The sequence below is a fragment of the Onychomys torridus genome, chromosome 12 (assembly GCF_903995425.1).
Source record: "Onychomys torridus chromosome 12, mOncTor1.1, whole genome shotgun sequence".
NCBI lineage: Eukaryota > Metazoa > Chordata > Mammalia > Rodentia > Cricetidae > Onychomys > Onychomys torridus.
The window spans coordinates 25,219,659-25,244,917 of record NC_050454.1 but is presented as its reverse complement, the minus strand read 5'-3'; the positions used below and the strand labels follow the sequence as shown (position 1 = coordinate 25,244,917).

The following is a 25,259-nucleotide window of genomic DNA, read 5'->3' as shown; positions in this document are numbered from 1 at the left end:
TCATGGTTGAGAATCACTGTATAGGACACATTTCTAAACTGGAATGTAGAATGTAATGGATGGTTTCTGGGTCTGTAGTCAGTATTCTATACATAAACAATGATGAAATTACAGCACCTTTATTCTTGGAGGGCACTAGAAAGATAAATCAACTAACTTTGGGGAATGAGGGTTTAAAAAGCTGCTCTTGGGGCTGGGGATACAGTTCCATGGCCGAGCACTTGCCTAGCATACAAAGGGCCTGGGCTTCATCTTCAGTGCTATTAAAGATGTCTCTATAGCAACAGGAATTCAATAGAACATATACAATATATAATTAAAATATTATTATTAGCCTTAAGGTTAAAAACAGCAGTTTGGAAAAAAACTGAGGAAGTTGAAAACAATTTGGACTCCATGAAATCTTAGAAATGTTAGCAATATGGTTAGAAACTAGAAAAATCTAAATTTTAAAATGATCATTTTCACTAAACAGAGAAGAAATCGAAAACAGTTGATTCTACAAAGCAACTCTTCTGGTATTGCATGGTCTATATATATGTCTTACTTTATGAAGAGTCTAGTCCATTCTCTGATTGGCAGATGCAAGAGATAGCTTTTTCAGGATAGTGTCAGAGACCTAGATTTGTCTGAATTTGATATTTTGCTTCTCATCACCATTACAATATGCTACTACTCTGAATGAATACAGAATATTTTCTACACCAGATTTTCTTTTCTAGTGTACAACAGCAGAGAAGATATTCTTTCCTTTACCCAGAACTGAGTGAGATCTGAATAACAATATTCAAAGTTTTGAAGCTTGTAATAGGCCAATTAGAATAGAGAGTGCAGAGATGAAATTGACCACATGGTAATAAATATGCAAAGATGGCTAAGGTGGGGAGTTACTACAAGTGCACTGAGAAGGTTGAATCTGCTTTGACAAATAAGATCTCTCGTTTAAGGAAACACAGCACAGAAGCCCAATATCAAACCTTGGAGGAAAAAATCGAGAAGGTACAGGGGCTGTTGACTGTGTAGAATCCAGGTTGAGAGAACTGCAGAGGTCATGCAGTCATCTGAAGTGCCCCATTTGTACATGGGAAGAATAGAGTAAGCAGGTCATTATTACAATAGTAATAAAAGCAAGACTTTTAGCAGAGTCACCTGCAATTGTTTTGGGGGTTCTGGAATGCTGTGTTTTCCTGAAGTAAAGGAAAAAAAATCTAGAAATGACTTAAAACCGTGGTTTTAAAAAGTTCTAAACCCCAATGAAATAAAAATAAGTTGGGGGTTGGGGGTAGAGCGCTTGCCTAGCAAGCACAAAGCCCTGGGTTTGATCCCCAGCTCAAAAAAAAAAAAAAAAAAAGTTGGAAACATCTAAATGGGAAAAGAAGCTACAATTTATTTCATAAATAATTATAAATATATATCACTTTACTGCCTTCATATGAACATATCACTAGCTAGATGCAACTCTTGCATTTTAGGCCTGAAAAAAATCTGCAGAAATTAAGTGATCAAATGGTTTTCTACATTAAGAACACTAGCTACCAGGTCATGTCAGATTGGTTTCATGGGATGTGAGCTCCTGATGGCTCTGAATGTGGCCATCACAAACTAATAGATTTACTTAGAACATTAGGAGGAATGTGTGTGTGTGTGTGTGTGTGTGTGTGTGTGTGTGTGTGTGTGTGTATGTATGTATGTATGTATGTATGTATGTATGTATGTGATTTTTTTTTTTTTGTAATTTGATTGCATGGTTCTTGAGTACAAACACTGTAGATGATAACACCACTTTACAATGTCAAAAGTTTGGGCATACCTAGCTACTAAATCATTGAGAGGTAAATTATATAGATTGTTTGTTTTTTGGTTGGAAATATCAGTGATAAATAAATAGCAATGTTTTGAAGAATGTGCATTTAAGAAAGCATATCTATAAAAAGCTGAAAATTATGAGAAAAAAACTGTTTTAGAACTCTGAATTAAAATAATCTTCATGTTCTCGAAGACAGCTTATGCCGGAGAGGATGGGGAGCAAGGGGAACTCTCCTTCACTGCTGGTGGGAATGCAAGCTTGTACTGCCACTTTGGAAATCAATATGGCGCTTCCTTAGAAAATTGGGAATCCATCTCCCCCAAGACCCAGCTACAGCACTCTTGGGCATATACCCAAGGAATGCTCAATCTTACCACAAGGGCATTTGATCAGCTATGTTTGTATCAGCTTTGTTTGTAATAGCCAGAACCTGGAAACAACCTAGATGCCCTTCAACTGAAGAATGGATAAAGAAAACATGGTACATATACACAATGGAGTACTACTCAGCAGAGAAAAACAATGACATCATGAGGTTTGCAGTCAAATGGATGGATCTAGAAAAAATCATCCTGAGTGAGGTAACCCAGACTCAGAAGGACAAACACAGTATGTACTCACTCATAGGAGGATACTAGATGTAAAACAAAGATGACTAGACTGCTACACAACTCCAGGGAGGCTACCTAGAAAATGGGACCCTAGGAAAGACCCAAGGATCACCCAATGACAGAGAAATGGATGAGATCTACATGAACAACCTGGAAGACAGTGGGAGTAATGAAGGGCAAGATTTGAGGGAAAGAAAGCTTGGGAGAGCAGGAGATCCCAGCTGGATCAAGAACAGAAAGGGAGAATGAGGAATAACAGACCATAATAAATGAAGACCACATGAGAACAGGAATAGGCAGAGTGCTTGAGAGGTCCCCAGAAATCCACAATGATATATCCTCTGTAGACTGCTGGCAATGGTCGAGAGAAAGCCTGATCTGACCTAGTCTGGTGATCAGATGACTAAACACCCTAACAGTCATCTTGGAACTCTCATCCAATAACTGATGGAAGTGGATGCAGAGATCCTCAGCCAGGCCCCAGGTGGAGCTCCAGGTGTCCAACTGTCGAGAAAGAGGAGGGTCTGCAAGAGCGTGAATTGTTGAATCCAAGATTGCAAAAAGCACAGGGACAAATAGCCAAACGAGTGGAAGCACATGAATTATGAACCAATGGCTGTGGAGCCCCCAGCTGGATCAGGCCCTCTGGATAAGTGAGACCATTGAATAGCTTGATCTGTTTGGGAGGCACCCAGGCTGTGGGACCAGGATCTGTCCTTAGTGCATGAGCTGGCTGTTTGAAACTTTGGGCTTACACAGGGACACTTTGCTCAGTCTGGAAGGAGGTGACAGGACCTGCCTGTACTGAATCCACCAGGTTTAAATGAATCCCCAGGGGTGCCTTGATCCTGGAGGACATGGGAATGGAGGGGAGGGGCTGGGGTGAAGGTGGAGGTGGGGGCGGGAGGGGGGAGGACAGGGGAACCCATAGCTGATGTATAAAATTTAAAACACATAATAATAAAGAAAAAAAATAATCTTCATGTTCTCAGCCATTAGCACCTCATATGCTAATTTTCTTCTTTAAAAATAAAATCATAGGAAGAATGAGAAAAGAAATGGGAATATATATAAATATATGTTTACTAAAAATTAGTCTATGGTAATGGTTTTAATTGGAAGTTGGTAGTTAAATTGTACACAGTTTAACGATAAAGTTACACATGATTTGTTCATTTATTTTGAGACAGGGTTTCACTATGTAGACCAGGCTGGCCTGGAACCCATGGTGATCAGCCTGCTTCTGCCTCCACAGTGCTGGGAAGAAGGTGTGTGCCACCACACCTAAATAGAATCACCAAGTAACAGAGGAGACAAAGTCCCAACTAGAAATCTTTTGCCTCCAAAGGAAACCCTCAGTTCTGAGAATGTGTTACATCTAATTAAACTGTTGTTGGCCAAAGAGGCCCCAATAGGAACCCCTAAACAACCCACCATATTGCCAAGGCTATTGGTTACTTTATATCTTATATCTGAAGACAACACAACTCACTGAACACAGAGAAGTTGAGCTGGTTCCTATCTAGACCCTTCCTTCACCTTTATTGACTAATATTCCTGATAATACAAGGTACTCTGCATGTTACTAGAGGAGAAAGCTAACCACCAACCCAGATGAAAGCCCTGTGATCTACAGTGGTGATCTGCCTGCAAGATATGGTGCAAAGCTTGTGGGAGTAACCAACCACTATCTGGTTGGTTTGAAAACTCACTAAACATGACATGAGATGGGGCCCATCCCTGACAGTGCTAGGCTGGCCAAGAATCTGAGTCTAGAAAGGACATTAACCTAGAGGAAAACCAAATACTATTCTGCTAAAGCAGTACTTTTAAACCTTCCTAATGCTGAAACTCTTTAATATAGTTCCTCATGCTGTGGTGATCCCCCCAAGCATAAAATTATTTTCATTGCTACTTCATAATTGTAATCTTAATACTGTTATCAATCATAATGTAAATATATGATATTCAGGATATCTGATACATGACTTCTGTGAAAGCATCATTCAACCCTCCAAAGGGATCACCACCCACAGGTTGAGAACCACTGTGCTAAAGGAATGTACCTACAAAATCTCCTGATGACTTTCTTTTATACTCATAGATCAGTGCCTTGCTCAGCCATCATCAGAGAAGCTTTCTCCTACAGCAGACAGGAACAAGTACAGAGACCCACAGCTGATACAAAGTACAGAGAGTGAAGTGAAGACCATGGGTCATCCAGTTATCAATGGGATGTCTCCATCAAATATCTCCTCTTGGGGTTCAGAGAACCATGGAAGAAAGGGAGAAAAGATTCTAAGAGCCAGTATGGATGGAAGCACCAAGAAAACAAGGTCTTTCTAGACATAACAGGACTGATGCATGTAAGAACTCACAGAGACTGTGGCAGCATGCACAGCACCTGTGAAAGTCTAAGCCAGATGAGGTCCCAGCAGCAAGAGGAATAGAAAATATCTCCAATTGGTAATCCTTTGAAAAGGAAAAATCAGTTTTCTCCAACCGAGTCTTGCTAGGTATAAACAATTTAAGGGCACACCTCACACCCAGAAGTAGAGTGCCAGCACAAAATGAACTCAATGGTATTTTGAGGGATATTTTGTCCTACAATGCTTTATCAGTGCTTTTTTTGTTGTTATTTTATACCTTACAAGTCTTTTGCTTATATATTATGATTTCCAGTTTTGTGTTTTTCTGGGATTTCTGTGTGTGTGTGTATGTGAATGTATCTCTGCATCTATACGCATTTCTTGTGCTTTTCTTTGAATCTTTTTTTTCTGTTTGTTTTGTCCTATTCTGGTTTGTTTATTTTTATATCAACATATCATTATTTGTTATTATTATTATTATATGACTATTTTCTCATGAGAGAGAAAAAAGACAGGCATGGATTTGGGTGGGTGGGAGGGTGAGGAGGATCTGGGAGGAGTTGGGGAGGGAGAATTGTAATAAGAATATATATATATGAAAATATTTTCAAAAAATTTTTAAAGTAAAATTTAATAGCACAATATATAAAGGGTATAAGTGGATCAGGTTCTATACAATTTTTTAAACTCTGGGAGAATAGTGTGTGTACGTGTGTCTACATGCAGGAAGTCCATGTGGCAATGGGGATGGGACAAAAACAGGTGGTGGTGGTCTCTGTGGGAGAGGAGACTGATGACAGAAACTGGGGGAGCTGAGCCATGTGGCAAAGTGAGCAAAGAGCAAGTGCATCAAGAGACATCCAGCAAGAAGGAGGCGGATGCTGAGGCTTGAGACATCCAGCAAGATCGAGGCGGATGCTGAGGCTTGGGTTTTAGGAGGTCGTTTGAAGAGTTATTGTTGATTTAAGAGAGGGGTGGATGGCAGCTCTTCTTGTGATGGGGAAGGCTGAGCTGAGTATTTGGAGAAACAGTTTGGAAGTAGCCTGTCATCTGGGTATCAAGATAGTATCTAGCATGAGGCAGGCATATGCAGACAGACAGTTGTACTAGCAGCGGCTCATTTTTTTTTTTTTTTCCCACGACACCAAAATGTTTCAGTCTGGGAACTTTCACAGAATAAATAGGAAAGTGATTTATATTTCCTGAGCCTTGTAACAATAGATGATATATGTGTTTTCCATTATTCTATCACATTCTTTTCCAGAGTTAGAGACTAAGTCAAACTCCTCTGTCTGATTCCCTAATGAAAAGGAGAGGCCAGTCAGCCGGCCTAATCACCGGGTGAGAGACCAGCCCCAGCCCCAGCCCCATTTCCCTTCTTTCTAAATCCTTCTCTTTGAAATTGTGGTCTGTCCTGTTCCGGTTTCCTTTTGACCCACATTTTCGCCCTCATTTTGCTGGCTTGTATTCAAGCAAGGGCACTTCCCTGTCTTTACTTTAGAAGCAGTTCAGAGGTAGGTTCCAATGCAAACCCCTAATGACTGCCTTTTCTCTGTTTACCCTGGAGCAGCAGCTTTCAAAGACATGGAATAGCTAGCAAAAAACTTTCCCCCAAGCTCACCTAACTGTGGGAGAGAACAGTCTTGCCCTTCAGGTGGTAACACTTAATTTGGTATGACAAGCGTGATGTCTGCAGGTGAGGTTCAGCACCAGGCAGCCATGCCCTTTATCCACTGTGGAACTGGCCACTGATGCTTCAAAGCACTACTCAGGCTCTTGCGAGAGCAGAGTTTAAGAAGCTTTGACTACTGCGGAATAGAGAAAACTCAGTTTACAGATATCCCATTTCCCAAGCAGAAGGAACAGGAAGAAAGAGCTGCAATAGTTGAACACCAGAGTGCTCTACGTGTAAGAAGAACGAACACAGATGCGGCGGCGGCGGCGGGGGGGGGGGGGGGGGGGGGGGGGGCTGTGGGCTTGTGGTCAGGATTCTGACCTGGATAGAAAGCTGAAACTAGGCTATAAGTACCTGCCTGAGTCTTGTTCACTGAAGCATTGCGAAACTTCTCTAAGTTCTAGTTGAGATTTGAAGGAAAGTACAATCACCTCTGTAAATGTTGCAACCTAGGTGGAAAGTCATCCTGGCAGTCCAGAGCCAAGGTGTACCACAAAGTCACACCACCCAACAAATCTCACAAGAGAGAGGCGAGGAAGGTGGCTGCCTAGACAGTGGCAGGAAACAGCAGAGAACTGGGCAGAACACGAAGTTTATACAGGGTTTCTTGAGGTGTGTGTGTGGGGGGGCTTTCCAGGGTGGCCAGGGATTGGAGGGATTATGTGACTGGATCTTAGGGCAAGATCAGGGATTGGGGGGATTTTTCTTGTAGGGTGGGGCCTGACCACTCTCCTGATTTGGGAGTGGTAATGCTGTTTACAGTCTTTAGAGAACTGCTGTGTGGGCCCTTAGGGAAGTCTGGGGGTGGGGTCTGGCCACTGGAGCTCCGCAGGTGGCGATCTGGCCACTTGTAAGCTTAGAGGGTTTGCAAAGCTTACAAAGTTTACAAAGGGAGTGTCTGCTTACTTGAGTTGGCAGGAACAGCCAACACCTCCTGTCTGTTGTACTCTAGTACAAAGCCACATCCCCAACCTCTAATGATTAGAGCCAACAGCTCTAATAAATATTAGAGGATTTGGTGGAAATCTTTGAAAGACAAATGTCTTGGAAGCAGCTGTTTTAAACACAGCTGAAGGCTGCCTTTTGCATCTGTGAAATCCCCCAACTAAACACCTTTTCCCTAATCTATTTTGGATTTCCTTCTTTCTCTTCCTTCCTTCCCCCTTCCCTCTTTCCTTCCTTCTCACTTCCCCTCTCCTTTCTTCTTCCATTTTCCCCACTCCCCGACTCCCTCTTTCACTCTCCTCTCTAGCTTCTCTCTGAACACCGGTGAAGGTGAAGGTTGCCTTTGGACTAGTATTCGTAGATGGAGATAATCAAAATCCACTGAGCAAGGGGAAAACTGTTCAGGCCAGTTTGGGGTCCTGTGTGTTTAAAGGAGCGCAGTGGAGAACTAACTATCTGTGCTGACAAGAGACGCCTGTTGGTCAGCTCCATTGCTTCAGTGTTGAGGGTCTCATCTATTTCCTTGTTGCAGTCTGGACATTTCACCTTCTGATGCTCTGTTGTTTCTTGGTGATTCAACTAACAAAACATGAAAAGAAGCAAAAGCAATACATGACAATTAATGCATGTTTAGCAGAAATATCTACAATCACACACTAACTTTTTTTTTTTGGAAAATGATAGATATCTGGTAGATATATAAAAATATGCAAGTGTTCCTCATTTGCTCAAGTGTCCTCACCATTGGTTCAGTTCTATAGGAGATAAGGTAATTGACAGGGTAAGGAAGGAGTTGTACCTTTCCTCTCTGTGGAATTATGGAAAAGCTATCACATATACAGTCACACTTTGACTTAGTGGTCCTCTGTGGTTCCCTGACAACCTCAACATCCCTTGTTGGAAATATGCATCCTTTCATAATCCACTGCATCAGAACTGGAGCAGCTGGGAGGCAATCACTGTCTGCTGCCTTTAGAGTTTGGTGGCCACTGATTTAAATGAATTATTTAGGGCCAGAAAAAAAAGTGAGCATGTTAAATGAAGAAAACCAAAGCTTAGAGAAAAATCATTTGCTCAAGATGATGGAACAGACCTAGGGATACAGGCTTCTAATTATAGCTATTAGCACAGTGGTTATCAACCTTTCTAGTACAGTGATGAATTAAGACAGTTCATGTGATGACTCCCAACCATACAATTATTTTCATGTACTTCATAACTGTAATTTTGCTACTGTTATGAATCATAAGGTAGATATCTGTATTTTCTAATGGTCTTAGGCAACCCTTGTGAAAAGGTCATTTAACTCAAAGGGGTCATGACCCACTGGTTGAGAACTATTGTACTAGGGAGGCTGAGGAAAGAGTGTTACAATTCAAGGCTTTGTGTTTACAAGGCCAACCTTCATGACTTAGGTTGGGATGTGGCTTTGTAGTAGAGTACTTGCCTAGTGCAAGGCTTTACATTCGGTCCCCGGCTTTTAAAATAAGCAATTAGTTAAAAGTTAGACTATAAACCAGGTCTTCTGAGTGTGAGGCAAGGGCCATATCTATAACACAGTAATCACCCCATGACTGCACCACACAGAGGGCAATACCAGTATTTGGTCATCTGCTTCCAAAACTAATCAGGTGACAAGAGTAATTGCCTGGGCACCACCTTATGACCAGATGGGGAAGAGAGTGAAAATACCTGATGCCACAATATGCATCAGAATCTCCATTGTGGGAGCAGGAAGCTCAGGAATGTTCCAGAGGGTCCTGATGCAGACAAGTCAGCAAAATGCTGCAATCAGATACTCAGTAAAACTGAAGAAACCCTTGGAATCAACCCAGTTTTTGTTTAACCAGAAATTCTGGTTGAATTCCTGGATAGGGCTGGGTTCTGAGTCCCCAGCTAAAGCTTCAAGCCTAGCTTATGGATATGAAATGGACTTGGGATCCTGCTTCCCCAAGACTAAACCTCTGTACTCCCCAAAACTGTGATGTAGAATAAGACCACAATGAACACCGATATGGCACAGGACATGGGAAGAGTAGAGGGACCTTGGGAAGACCCAGCAACAGGACTGTTTCCTTCATGGCAGTATGACTCAATATTCTTTCTTTTTTTTAAATCAGGTTCTCTTGTAGTCCAGGTTGATGTCCTGAGCAGTTTAAGCTGATTAAATCTGATCTGGGAGATCCTAAAGTACTTCTCAGATATAGATAGTTCTATTTCACTAGCAGATAAACTTTTGGTACTGACCTTGGCTTCTGTTTTTATACAAAATGCAACTAACTACAAACTAGGCTATAACCAATGCTTAGCATACATAATAACCTAAATAAATTATGAATAAATAAGTGATTGTGAGACCATTCTTTCTCTGGAATTAGTGAAAAGAGGTCATTTTCTGAGCCTTGCTTTCTTCTTTTTTACACTATCTTTAAAAGGCAATACCAATATGCTGTTCTCTCTCTTTAATTTATATGTATTTCTTCTGTAGTCAAATGGGTTGGGACTTCTGCTTTGTCATACAATAACCACAAAAAGTCTTAAGATGTTTTCCTTACTATTACAGAAAATAAGAAACGACCTTATGAATAAAAAATTATAAACATTTTGAATTTGAATTAATACATATAATGTGATCTATATTTAATGGCAATCACATTTACTCTAGTAGAATAGAGAGCTATGGTATGCTTACTTCATATGGATTTTGAAGTATAATTGCTTTCTCAACCATGTTCCAGTCAGCATTAGCAAGATCTTTGTCAAATTTGAGTGCCATGGCTGTAGACTTGGTGAGCTCTTGAAAGTGTTTGAATGTGTAATAAACAGATTTATGTTTTGTTGATGTTACATCACGAAGACCTTAGGGGCAAAGAGTACATTTTACAAACAACAGAAGGACATAATTTTGATATGAATTATAAAATTTCCTTTTGTTCTTTACTTATCCACATTCATCATTTGTGTGTGTGTGTGTGTGTGTGTGTGTGTGTGTGTGTGTGTATGTGTGTGATGTATGTATGTGTGGTGTGCATATGCCCTTGTCTTGTGTGATTGTATGTGGAGGCCACAGATTGATGCTGAGATGCCTTCTTCAGTCACTTCCTCATTTGAATTTTGAGGCAGGGTCTGTCACTGATTACAACTACATATCTGTGTCCCCCTGTGTTAGGACTCCATGTGCAAGCCACCATATCTGACATTTTTTGCATAGGTTCTGGAGATCCAGACTCATGTCTTTATATTTATGCAGGAAACACTTTACTCACTGATCTATCTCCTTGCCTTACCACTAAGAATGTTTAAACATTATTCTACATAAACTTATTAATGGTAATAATACTTACTAACGTTCAATGTGTTTGCACTTGTGTACTACTTTCTGAGATCCAAAGGTAAGCACAATAGTGAATGTTTACTTGAATTCCCGAAGCATACTAGGGAAAGATGACTCAGCATTTTATATGCGCTGGTCTTTATTTATCTTGGCTACCTTGCATGGTGAGTCTTTTCTCTTATTTTTCTAGGTGAGGAAACTGTCCTGTTTGCAACTTGATCTTCTTCCTCCTTTGGGCTTGCATTAGAACTTACACAACTGGTGTTCTCCTTTCTTAGGCACCTACACTGAAGTTATTGGAACTTGGCTTCCATAATTGCATTGGCAAATAAGCATGCCAGATGAATTACCTGCCTTATTCTCTGAGTGTCAAATCCCTCTACTGTTTCCTGTCCTTGAACATACACTTCTCTAGCTTCCCCAGGAAAGCAGCACTTGCTATCTTTTCTGTTTTATTTTGTGTGGGGTTTATTTATTTTCGTGTATCTGTGAATCTCTCAAATACTTGGCTTGACTTATTTGTTGCTTGTTTTTCATTATTCCAATGTGACCTATGCCAGCTCAGAAATCTTACCTGTCTTCAGAACGTAATACTTCTTACAATAGTGCTTAGTATCAAGATCATTCTTACTAAAAAGTTTGTTGAATAATTGGTTGAACTTACACTACTCTTTAACTCTACTATGTTAACATAAATAATCATTTAAAATAAGTTTATTAGCCTGAATAATTTATATATTTTTTACCCAGGAATTCAAGTAGGAAACACTGACTTGTATTTAGATATTTTCTTATTAATGCTTCTTAGAATATTTGGAATAACCTTTTTCTTCTCTTATCATAAACAGTAAACAGTAGAGCTTACCTAGTTTAGAAACTGCCACTGGCAAAATAAATCTATTGACAATCAGGGTAATTAAGCATACTGACACTCCATGAAATAATATCTAGAATTGAAAAAAATATTAAATAAATATTCAGGATAATTTATTATAATATATTCTGTATTATAAATTGAACTAGGTTGTTATATGCTAACAGATGATTGTAGCGAGTGAAGAAGCTGGATGTTAGGCTTGGAAAAAGTGTCTGGAGACTCACTATGTTCTTGCACACATGAATCTTTGGCTATCTTTTAGGAAAACAAACAAACATACAAAAACAGAGTCAGGACTCCAGCTTCCCTCTTGAGGTCTACAAGGTTCTTTGTAATAATCTCACCTTAAGATGCAATAAAGGGAGAAACATTCTAGTATGTTCAGTTATGACACCACTTAGATGATTTTACCTGACAAAATCTTTTGCTTCCTAGCATTATTAAAGGTAACCGTATGGAGTAATATTAGGAAATAGAGCCAACTATCCACAAGAACTCTCCTTGAATGAATGGATTCTAGAATAAATAAATAAAAATAGTTGAGTGTGTCTTGTGTGTCTTGTGACAGCTACTGTTTAAAATGATTTATAGTTTTTAATTCATCTTCATCTGAAACCCTCAGACCTGTGAGGAAGGCTGGGTGTCTCTAAACTGGTAGAGGGATGAAAGTTATTGGATCCCCCACCGACACACACACACACACACACACAATCTTGCAGGTTCTTGGCCAGAAGCCTCCCTCAGGTCCTTGTCTCTTGGCTCTTCCTATAGGTTAGTTCACAACTTTCTCAGAATGAGCAAAGCACAAAGCAGGAACCCCTTCCTCCAGGGAAGCCACATGGGGATCGCACTTCAAAATCACATTCAACACTGAACAACACTCTCCTCAAATACTCAAACAGGAAACTGTGTCTTTCTTTACTTGAGATTTTTCTCTCTCAGAACCAAGAGAAATGTCAGAGTAGGCGAGCAGGAGGGCCATGTTTATGTTTGGTGTCCCTTTCATCTCGCTCCAGACCATGATGAATACCCAGCGCCAGGTGAACCCATGACCAAGTCGAGACAAAATGGGGCTCATTAGTAAAAAGACCAGAAGTCTGGAAGACAAAACACATTTTGAAGTTATTTTTTTGGTGGGCATATTCTCCTGTTTTATGCTAGTATATTCCCATCTTTCATACACTGTTGTTATGGCCCAAAGGGAGTCACATGTCACAGAGTTAGTCGCAGAGAGAATGACTTATCTCTTCATTGCACTGCTGAGTGGTAGGGTAACATTGCCTGGTGTGTGGGGTGGTGCTTCCACACATGGGAGACAAGGATTAGACATTGTAGAAGGCCACAATAAGAAGGAGAAAACAGAAAATGAGGGGAACTGTCCTTCCTTTCTTTCCCTTAACAGATTTTCATCTCTCTCAATTTGACTTCCTTGTCCAGTTCTTTCCCATTCCCATGTCACCCCCAACTGTTATGCCAATTTTACATGATAACTTGTGACAAATATTTGGAATTAGTGGGTTGATGTCAACAAGCTAACTAATTTTCTTAGATGGAAGTAGAATGTTATCTATTTGAGAGATGGGTAGTTTCGAGACTCCAGTCATGGCTGGCTTTCTTAGTGTACAGCTCCATGTAATGTAGACTATTCTTTCTCTTAAGACTGGAAAAAGGGACTGCAAAAGTTATTAGGGGGGAAAGAAGACATTTACAAGTAAGCTTTCATTCTGGTTGCTTATAAGGCTATTTCCAATTACAGTTTTGAATTCAAAGAAATGATAACATAATATTGAGCTAAATCCCAAGATACAGTTTCTACGGTTAGGTAGAAATCTTGTAAAAAGATAGGAAATACTGGATAAAATATGTCAAATATTAATAGTAGTTGCTTTTTTAGTAATTATAGTATATTACGAAGCTTTTTTTTTATCTTCAGAAAATTTATAAAATGTTGGAACTTCTCTAAAATTTATTTAAAATCTGACAAAACTCCTGGGCATTACTTTGCCAATGATGACTTGAGAAGTTTGAGCCAACTAACTGTTCATTCTGAGGTATAAAATAATTTCGTTATTTTGGAAAATAATCTTCAGATAAATTACTATAAGCAAAATTTGCATGGTATTCTTACCTTAAAATAATCAGTGTGAAGTAGATATTTATTGAATAATATACGTCAGAAAATGATATGTATAAATACGTGTGTGCAGGGATTAGAAGTCCAATGAAAGTAAACACCATAAGAAAACTAACGAAGGACAGACAATTCCAGAATCTGCATTTTTTAGAAGAATAAGACATAGTTAATTAACATGTTCATTATAAAGATGACCTATATGAGAGATTATGCAACTGTCAATAAAATAAAGGTGAACCTGTTATTTATGAACACTCAATAAGGATTAAAATTGAACTGTGAAGAAAGACAAACTAACCTAGGTAAACATGTAATTTTAAAGCAATACAAATTAGTTTATTTGTGTAAACCAGTAACTTTCTCTTTCCACTGAGTCTGAAAGAAATATTTAGGGTGAAATTATATGCAACGTAACATGATAACACAATAACTAAACATTCAGACGCCACTCTTCACATAACTTGAAAACACTGATAGCAAAAGTGTCTTTAAGTCCTAAAATCACTTCCTGATACTAAAATGTCAAATGATAGGATTAAGCAGTGCTGGTGAAAGTGGTAGAAATTGGTACAGAAGTGCCAGAAGACAAACATCATAAGTTTGCCATGAAGCTACTTCAGTTCATAGGTTAAGGAGACAAAAAGGCAAACAGTGGTTCCAACAGGACCTAGAGGAGGGACTGAGTAAACAATAAGATGGGTGAGTTGGTAAAGGATGACAGGGTCCAAGGTTTGGCTGAGGGGTTGCAGAGTTGTGAGAAATGGAGGCCTGGAGAGAATTAGAAAAATGATGAGAAATGGAGATGCTTTCTCTCTCAGACAATAGAGTGGACCTTCTCTAGGTTGTTGAAGTAAGCAGTAGGACAAATCATTATTATTGTAGATTTCTACCATCTAAGAATAGGGCCTGGTGATGGTTATATTTTAAATAGATCCCTGCCATTGAATTGAAATTATGCAGTAGTTATTCATATGTCTGTGGAAGTGAGTGGCTCAGGCAAGATAGTAGGTGTACTCATAGGAGGGGAAATTGAAAGCTGCAAAAGTTTGTTTATCAACATCCCTATGAATAATGGTAGAATAATGCTGACCAGAGTCAGAAAGATATCATAGTGAAATCTTCACTAAAAGGGATGTAAGTTAATGGGAAAATAGACCCAATGTAAACTGAAGATTCAATGATCTGTTTTGTCTAAAATTGTGCAAAAATGAATGTTACTGAGAAATTAGTGGGATAGTGCACATATTAGTATATTACTCCATGTAGATATAATTGCTGTGGTAATTTCATAGCTTCCAGTGTATAAAACAAAGTCAAAACAGAATAGCTACTCACTCAATGAGAAATGCTCCAACTCCTGGTTTAAAACTTGTAGAATTTAGAAAAAGTCCCATGGTGGCCACAGTAAATATTCCGGACATTCCAACTATCTCACCTATGTTTAGCATAAACAACAACAAAAAAGGATCAACTTTAGCAGTAGCATAATCTCTACTGGATATGAAATGCCAAATAGTGTGACTGTACACAGAAGTTATCCCACTTGATTTCACTTAGAAAACATTATAAGTTATTACCGCTGTCCATAGTTTGTTCCCTCCCCCTCAAATACACACCATATTGAATAGTAAAATATGTGATGCACATCTGTCTAGTACTTTGGCTTCATATAATCAGCAGTTCAAAAATCCCTTCATCCATCCCAGCGAGGCTAAGCTTCCTTGGCAGACCTACTGTTTCAGAGGAACTCTGGATGTGTGAATTAAAAATGACCTGGTGAATTCCATAAGGACCAACCCACTTCATAAACCTTCTATTTGGAAGACAATAAAAGAGATATGTTTTGTAGTAGAAGTCAGGAATTGAGGACAATAAAGCCACAATATGGATTTCCTACTGTGTAATTTTTTATTGGTGCATTTAGTATAGAAGAATTGAAAAGTATAAAAACTATTGATGGATTTTTGTAAACTGGGTAATATACTTCTAAAAACCTCAATTATGTGGTATAGCTCACTTCTAAGGTTGTAAATATAATTGTAAAGAAATTTTTGGAAGCCAAGTATGGTGCTGCAAGTAATCCCAGCACTTGGAGGCAGAGGCTGAGGTAGAGAGGCAGAGGTAGAGAGGCAGAGGGGCAGAGAGGCAGAGGGGCAGAGACAGAGGCAGAGGCAATCTCTATGAGTTTAAAGGCAGCATGGTTTGCACAGCTCATTCCAAGACAGCTAGGTATATAAAGTGAGCCCCTGCTTCAAAACCAAAATCTAAAACAAAACAATAAGATAAAGCAATAACCAAAATAAAGGAAGAAAATGATTTTTTAACTGGATTTCTCTTAGGCAGAATATTAAATTTGTCTGGAAAGAAATAATTTGGTAAGCTTTTGACTATGGGACGAGAACCAAGAAACAGGCACAAGCATCCACATATACTTGCTGAATTTTTACATTGAAGGCAAACTGCAAAAATGAAACAGGAAAGATGAAAATATGAGGAAACAGAGGGAGGGAGCCATTAGATCTGAAAGAACCATGAACCACATAGTATGACTTTGTTGTGAGTTTCCCAGAAGTGCCTGTGTATTGAGGCAAAGAAGGGAGGTTGAGAGGAAATAAATGCTGGACATTTCAATAAGTCTTGAGATGTTTGAGTTTGCAAAGAATTTCTGTAGAGTTGGGGATTTTAAATACCTGAGCTCAGTTTTTAGTAGAGTGCTCAGTGAACTGTATTCCATCATCAGTACTCACAGCCATAGACAAATAACTCTGCAGTGGGATTGCACAGCAATGCAAGTCTATGATAGGCTCCCCCTTGATCTACTTAATACACATTAAAATTTTTATTCTTAAATTTAAGAAACATATGAATATATTACTCTTAAGTTACACACACACACACACACACACACACACACACACACACACACACATTTGTCTCAGTTCTGGGCCACTCTGTCTATTTGATTTCCTTTCTATTCTTGTGTTTCAAAAGCTACATTTCAGCTGCTACAGATTTAATAAATGCTATGGTATTTGTCTAATAGGGAGTGTTCTTTGCTTAAAGTACCTAATTTTACATATTCATGGTTTTTCTTTGAGGCAATCTCCTGCAGCATCCAGGCTAGCTTCAAGCTTACTTTGTAGCTGAGAGCAACCTTGAACTCATTATTCTTTTGCCTACACCTTCGAAGTTATGGGACTACATGTGTACATCATCATGCACAGAACCATACTCTTTTTTTTTTTTTTTTTGGTTTTTAGAGATAGGGTTTCTCTGTAGCTTTGGAGCCTGTCCTGGACTAGCTCTATAGACCAGGCTGGTCTTGAACTCACAGAAATTCACCTGCCTCTGCCTCTGCCTCCTGAGTGCTGGAATTACAGGCATGTGCCACCACCACCCGGCTTCCACACTCATTTTTATAAATGCTTTTGGAAAATACAAAATCCCAAGACTAAATATGTGATATTTATTTGATTCAGATTATGATTAAATTTTATTTTAATGGAATTAGTATTTTTTTCACAGCATTGAATGTTCATACCTAGAGATGGACAATCTTAAGTTCTATGTTTTTAATTTTTTGTCTCAGAAATATAAACAGAAACATCTCAGGAGCAAACACTTAAATTCACCATTTAAAATTTTTTTATTTAAGTATGCTGGCATTTTGCACCATGTTCACACAGTGCCTGAGGAGGTCAGAAGAGGGGAGGGCTTCTGGAGTTACAGACAGTTGTGAACCACGGTGTGGGTGCCATCTCTCCAGGACCTAATTTACCATGTTTGAATTATGAAAGCAGAAACTGGGCATGGGTGCTTTGAGAAGATCAAGTTCAGGACAAGTAATTAGAACTTGTTAGGTGACAGCCAAGGCAGGGAAATATTACTGATGCCTGTTCTGAACTGATGATTGTGAGCACATTAAGGTAGATTACAATGAAGGAACTTTTGCATCATTTATATTTTCTGTCTCTTGTTTTCAGAAAATTCTGCTCTAGCACTTTCTTTCCTAAATGTCCACTGAGATGTCCTGTCTTGAATTTGAAGTTTAGAAGTGTGTGTGTATGTATAACTCCTACTTCTGACTACACTAACGTTTCAGATGATATTAGAGATTGTGTTTGTTGGAATGCATTTTTATAGGAATTTAACAGTACACATTTACACTAATACATGTTGAATTTACATCAACTGATCATCCTTCATTGTTTGAGTTCATTAACTTGATTCTATAACTTTTTAGTATCATACTTGGCTCAATACAACTGACTGATTAGTTTGGGATTCTTAAAATTGTGCCTTTCTCTTCTCTGACATGAGAGTAATCTGATTATTCTAGAATTTCTAATCTGTCAATGTAAAATAATCAAAATTTCCAGATATGGACGACCTAGTGTCTCTGTAGAGGATCTATAGTCTGTTCTGGTAAGTAAAATTATTTATATTTCTTTTAAGACAAGCATGTAACTTATTTTATACTCATAACTTTCATACAATTGGTTATGAAATTCTTTAGGAAAGGCATAATAAACTATTACAACTGTGGTTTGGTCATATTACTCTTCATTTTGTGTGTATTTTCTATATCTGGGTACATTGTTCTCTGTGCAGATATTCACATTTTTTACCTTGAATCACTCTATGTAATTTAATGTGAGGCGTGGAACCTCCCACTTACAGACATAAAAGATGAGGTAGAGAAGCGAAAAGATCAGAGTGATGTGATTGACATCACCAAAAATGGTAGATATCCATAGCTGGATCAGCTTTGTGGCTAGGATTCCAAACAAGAAGCTTTCGATAAGATACCCCCAAGCTGTAGATATGACACTATGGGCTACAGGAAAAGAAAAAATGGAAAACTGTTAATAGAAGTCACCTGACCTTCATATTAAATGGTGTTCTAATCAACTTTTCTTTCTGTCATTATTAAAATTAGCTCATTGTTGTAATGAACAGTGGAATACAGACACCCCTTCAAGACACGAGATCACTGGACTCTATGTTAGTCTTGTTTGTAGTTTCTTAAGGACCCTTTGTACCAGTTTCCTATGGCTGAATTAATTTATGCTGATGGTGCATAGGAGTGGGCTTTTCTTCATTTACTCACCAACATCTGTTAAGTCTTGCATTTTTAATGAAAATGTTTTCCAAATACATAAATACAGCCTGCTCAGTCTATGTAAGACTACTTGTATGAAGGGAAGGAGGAAGTTATGTAATTATATTGTAATCTCAAAAATAAAATAAAGGAAATAATTTTTTAAAAATATTATTTTATTTGTGGAAGTATGTTTTGGCTACATACATGTCTGTGCATCATGTATGTGTCTGGTGCCTAAGAAGGCCAAAGAAGTTGGATCACCTTAAACCAGAGTTACAAATGGTTGTAAGCCAATGTGTGGGTGCTGGAAACAAAACTTAGGTCCTCTGGAAGAGCATGCAGCATGCTTAACCATTGAGCCACCTCTCCAGCCCCAAGTCCTGTGTTTCTTTGTTTTTACAAATGTCCTTTCAAACAGTCTGAGGTGATATCTTATTTTGTGTTTTGTTTGTATTTCTATAATAATTGCTGATATTAATGGCTGAGTGTTTTTATGTGCTTATTGTATATTTGTATGTCTTCCTTTGAGAAATATCTATTCAGTTGTGTCTTAGTTACTGTTCTATTACTGTGAAGAGACACCATGACCAAGGCAACATATACAAAAAAGCATTTGACTGAGGGCTGCTTATAGTTCCAGAGGGTTAGTCCATAGTCATCATTGAGGGGAGCATGGTGGCAGGCAGGCATGGTGCTGCCACAGTAGCTAAGTGCTTATTTACATCCTGCTCTTCAGGCAGTAGGCAGAGAGAGGGAGGATGATTCTGGTGTGGACTTTTGAAACCTCAAAACCTACTCCCAGTGACACACCTCCTACAACAAGGCCATGCCTCCTGATCCTTCCGAAACAGTCCACTGACTGGGGACTCAGCGTTCAAATATATGAGCCTATGGGGGCCATGTTCATTCAAACTACCACAAACTCCTTTGCCCATTTAGGTTTATTATCATCACCATCATTATTACCATTATCATCATGACTATGTATGTGCATGTAACATGCTGCAGCACTCCAATGGAAGTCAGAGGACAGCTTTTTGGTCTCAATTCTCTCCTTCCACCTTTGTGTGGCTTCTGGGGATGATATTCAGGTCACTAGACTTACATGTCAAGTGCCTTTATTCACTAAGCCTTCTTGCCAGCCCTGACCACTTAAAATTGCAAACATATCTTTCCAAGATATGGAAAAAACCTTAAGATCCAGCAGTAGGTGGATGGGCAAGGAACATTTGGATTCCAGGTGGTGGTGGTGGCGGCGGCGGCGGCGGCGGCGGCGGCGGCGCACGCCTTTAAACCCAGCACTTAGGAGGCAGAGGCAGGCAGATCTCTATGAGTTTGAGATCAGCCTGGTATACAAAGCAAGTTCCAGGACAGCCAGGGCTGTTCTCTAAACCATGTCTCAAAAAACAAAAACAAAAACAAAACAAAGCAAAAAAAATCAAAATAATTTGGTATATACTTACATGGGAATAATATTCAATCTTTAAAAAGAAAGAAATCCTGCCATTCCTATCAATATGGATTTACCTAAGATATATTATGAGAGTGAAAAAGCCAGGCACAGAAACACAGATAGGCAAATATCAAAATACCACATGATCATACACACACACACACACACACACACACACACACAACAGACACACACACACACACACACACACACACACACACCATCCATACTTACATACAAACATTCATACATATGTATATATATGCACATACACATTCAGAATCTAATAAAATTGAACTCATAAAAGTAGAGACAAGGATAATGTCTACTGGGGGTTTGGGTTTGTGTAGGGAGGAGAGAATGGTCTATTTTTGGTCAGAGAGTCTAAAATTTCAGATGGGAGTAAGTTTGAGGATTTATTACTTAAAAGTTAACTACAGTTTTCTTTGTAAAAGTTAATTATAGCTTTTTAACACCCATACTCAATAAGATAAAAATGATAGGTATATATCAAAATAATTAAAAAGTATAACTGAAGTTTTTCTGGTCCCTCCTGTCTTGAACATCCCTGCAGTCCCAAGTAAACACACAGAGGTTTATATTAATCAAAACTGCTTGGCCATTGGCTCAGGCTAACTACTGACTAGCTCTTGCACTTAAACTCAGCCCATTTCTGTTAATCTATGTGTTGCCACATTTTCTGAGGCTTTACCTGTGTGTATTACATGCTGCTCTCTGGATGGTGGGCTGGCATCTCCTGACTCAGCCTTCCTCTTCCCAGAATTCTCCTTGTCTGCTTATCCCACCTATACTTCCTACCTGGCTACTGGTCAATCAGCATTTTATTTATTAACCAATCAGAACAACATAGATTCACAGCATACAGAATATCCCACAGCAAAAAAGAGTAAATTTTGCTGGGTGGTGGTGGTGCATACCTTTAATCCCTGGGGAGGTAGAGGCAGATGGAGCTCTGTAAGTTCTGAGTTTGAGGCCAGCCTGACCTACAAAACGAGTTCCAGGACAGAGAAACCCTGTCTTGGAAAAACAAAAACTTGACCGGGTGGTGGTGGCATATGCCTTTAATCCCAGCACTTGGGAGGCAGAGCCAGGCGGATCTCTGTGAGTTCAAGGCCAGCCTGGTCTCCAAAATGAGTTTCAGGAAAGGCACAAAGCTACACAGAAAAACCCTGTCTTGGAAAACCAAAAAAACAAAAAACAAAACAAAACAGAACAAAAAAAAACCCCGCCCTCAAACAAACAAACAAAAAAGTGTAAATTGCAAATGTCTCACCATAAACATCACAAGTAAGCAAGCTGATAGAACTGTCAAGCAACTTTGTTCCATCTTTCTGATCACCCTACATCAAACATGCACATCAGAACATCACATTTTCCCAACAAACTCATGCAAGGATGACAGATCAAGTAAAAATGTTATATGACTTGAAAATTGTTCATTACATCTGGGTTATATACACACAGTATTTTCTTATTTCCAAATGGAAAGAATTTCTAAATACTGAAAGTCAGGGCCAGGGAGATGATTCAGTGGGTAAAGATGCTTGCCACCAACGCTCATAACCTGAGTTCCACACCTAGGACCTACATACCTAGAACCTACATGGTGGAAGAGAACTGACCGACAACTTGTCCTCTGACTTTCAGTTACATTTGGTCACACACACACACACACACACACACACACACACACACACACACACAGAGTAATACACATCCAAGTATGCATGTGACACACATGTAAGTTAATGTCAACAGTAAAGGTCACATTTGGTCACTTGGAAAGCTTCTTTGGTCAGATAGTACAATCTTGGAGGAGATACTGGAATGATCAAGGACTAGGAAGCCCCAGACTCATGGAATGGTTATTCTAGATCTGATGAAATGTGCCTAGGAAAGAGGAAAAATAATGCTTCTGAGCCTGTTACAGTTTAGATCTCAAATGTCTCACGTAGGCGTATGTTTTGAACTTTGTTTTCCAGTCTGTGGCACTGTTTTGGGAGCCATAGGGCCTTTAGGAGGTGGGGGTCTGGCTGGCTGAGTCAGCCACTAGAGGTAAACATGGCTCCTGTCTTTTTCTCTGCATCTTTCTTCACTCTTGCAGCAACCTCCTGTTACTGCACACTGTGTCGATCCTCCATGTTTTCCCATTTGTCGGACTGCAACCTTCTGAAACCACAAGTCGGAATCAATCTTTCCTCACGCACATTGTTCCTGTAACAGCATTTAGGCAGAGTAACACTGAAGCAACCAATATAAGGCCTTTGCCTTAGAGTTTGTTGGCCTATCAAACAAACTGACTAATTTTTTATTGTTGGACCATCTCTTTGTTTTCTCTTTCTGAAAGTAATTCTCTGTTAGATGTTTCTACACATAATTTTTGTATCACATATGCCCATGTGGGACACTTGAGATCTAACTCATAACAGGCTAGTAAGAAATATATCTGATTTTTTCTTAAGTTCTAAAGACAGTTTCTCTTCCATTTCGTTTATTGTTGTTGATATTTTTTTACTTCTCCATTTGTTCATTTGTATTGAGACAGTCTCATATAGCTCAAACTTGCACTGAATTTAATACATAGTGAAGGTTTCTAACTGCTGATCCTCCTGCCCTTATCTCCAACATGCTGGCTCATTGGGCAGTGAATCCTCAGATGGTGCCCTGAGGTGGCTGAAGGAGGGAGAAAGGGTCCCTTTATGAATCCTTGTCTACAAATATCCATTGGCAGGTAGGGCATCATCAAGATTGCCAAGGTGGCTCAGATTCCTTCCCACCTGGACTCATTCCCACAGCTAACAGGAGGGTATGAATCTTAGATCTGCCCAGTAGAAAGAGGAGTATCTGTGGACTGTCAGGGTATGGCAGGAGGATTCTGTGAATGGCCCTGAATGCTCATGAGTTCTAAATGTGCAGCTGGCTGTGGCTGAGTGCAGCATCACCCACCAGGGGAAAAGAAGGAGACAATGGCTTGTGAAGCATGAAGGAATCAGGTATTAGATGCATCCACTTTGACAGTGGCTTTCTCTTTTAAAACAGGAAAACAGATCTGAGCAAGCAACACATTTTCTGACTAGATGTATTAAGCCAATAAAAACCTCAAGGTGAATTTCTTGGAAAGCTATTCCTTCTGAAAGATTAAAAAAAGACCCCAGTGAGAGTTTGTTCCATTGTTTTGTTATCAAAACTACTTGGCAAGCTCTGTGAATGGGATGGGGCTTTGTCTATTGTGGTTCATGGTTGAATTCTGAGGTACTAGAAGAGGACCTATATCATAGAGAGGACACCAGTAAATGATAGTTGGATTGAGGAATGAATGAACTGCGGCATCAGTGCCTTCTTCAGCTCCTCCCTTTGACCCCTTGACAGTGAGTGTCAGCAAGATCCTCTTGATTAGACTGTAGACAGAATTTCTCATGAAGTATTCTCGCAAATCCTCTAGTAAATGTGTCATGTTCTGACTTGGACTGTGTGCATGGAAAGATCACATGGGATTTTCTCCATTTTTAAGACAGGATGGTAGAAGGATCATATTTCAACAGAATGTAATTAGAAATCATATAAGCCTTTTGTTCATATCCATACCTCCTAATTCTTCCTTAAACAGTCCACTAACAAGTCATTAAACATTCAGATATCTGAACCTATTGGGGTCCATCCTCATTCAAGGCACCACGTCCTAGACTAGGACAAGGCCGCTGAGGGCCTCAGAACTCAATGAGTAGAATAATGTATGCTAGTGTCTTGAGAAGATCGCTTTCGTTGCTTTTCCCAAATCTATACAAATGCTGATATAATAAAAGGCAGCAAACTTCTTAAGTACTGTTATGAAAATATTTTTAGTCATGGAAATCTTCAAGGAGTCTTATGGAACTCCTTTTCCCACTACCCACTGAGTCAGAGACTACACATTAAGAACAATATTCTATAGGGACATGCAAGATTTTGATCAGAAATGAGCACTAAGAAGCTGTGGAGTGTTGGAAACATTAGATTTCTTGTCTTGGGGGGGGGTAATTACACAGCTGCACCACTACAGTCAAACACTATAATGCATATCTGTTATTTATTCTATACACACATATGCATATGGTACAGTTGGGGGAAAGACACACTTGTGATTCAGGATGATGTGGAAAAGCTATGTTGGAGAGCTAATGAGCACACTACAGTCACTGCTTCTGAGCTCTGATCCCTGGTCTGTAGATGAATGAGTAGCTCACTCTTTCTCCTGCAGTGAAACTCTTAGGAGATTTGCCAAGGCAAAGTGATAAGGAGCTGCCTTCTCTTCCTGCATGCACTACTGGCGTGTGTGTGTGTGTGTGTGTGTGTGTGTGTGTGTGTGTGTGTGTGTGTTTGTGGGGTGCTACACGGTAGATAACAAAATGCCGTCACATCATTGGTCAGATGCTCTTGCAAACAGCCTCATGGGAAGTTTCACTGCAACCCACAGCAGAGTCACAGCACTGGTGAAGAAAGGACATGCTAAACAAAGGTCAAGTCACCAAGCCAAGCCAATACGACACTTTTATAAGCATAATTTATAATAAGAAATAATAATAATAAGACACTTTCAGAAAATAACAATTTATATTTTAAGAAGTTAAAAACATGCCCTTACCTAGGGTACGGTTCACATATTTTGACTTGAAGTTGATATTCACAACACCACTATATATAATTAAGGATATAACTGAAGTCAATAGACTCTCTCCACTAATTAAATTTGTGAGGCTTCTAGAAAGACCTACATATTTCAAAGAAGAGAAAACATTATCAATATTAAAGAATATGATTACATTAGCATGCAGGAGGACATTCTTCGCTATGGATTTGTGTCAACTAAACTACTGTCATGTTGAAAAAGCAATAAATTTAGTTGTTTACCAGCTCTAAGTCTCTACCATCATAATCAAACACTAAATTAAC

The 25,259-nt window shown here is 39.2% G+C and overlaps 1 protein-coding gene across 1 annotated transcript in view; it reads right to left on the bottom strand.

The window, feature by feature from the left end:
* Positions 1-25,259, bottom strand: part of Slc9c1 (solute carrier family 9 member C1) — a 75,659-nt gene that overhangs the window by 43,392 nt on the left and 7,008 nt on the right. The window contains exons 5-12 of the mRNA XM_036204118.1: positions 24,952-25,077; positions 18,431-18,589; positions 15,088-15,187; positions 13,747-13,890; positions 12,541-12,715; positions 11,607-11,688; positions 10,100-10,266; positions 7,861-7,986 (exon numbers count right to left, since the gene is read on the bottom strand). Of these exons, the coding sequence (XP_036060011.1) occupies positions 7,861-7,986; positions 10,100-10,266; positions 11,607-11,688; positions 12,541-12,715; positions 13,747-13,890; positions 15,088-15,187; positions 18,431-18,589; positions 24,952-25,077 (1,079 nt within the window). The remainder of the gene's footprint in view (positions 1-7,860; positions 7,987-10,099; positions 10,267-11,606; positions 11,689-12,540; positions 12,716-13,746; positions 13,891-15,087; positions 15,188-18,430; positions 18,590-24,951; positions 25,078-25,259) is intronic.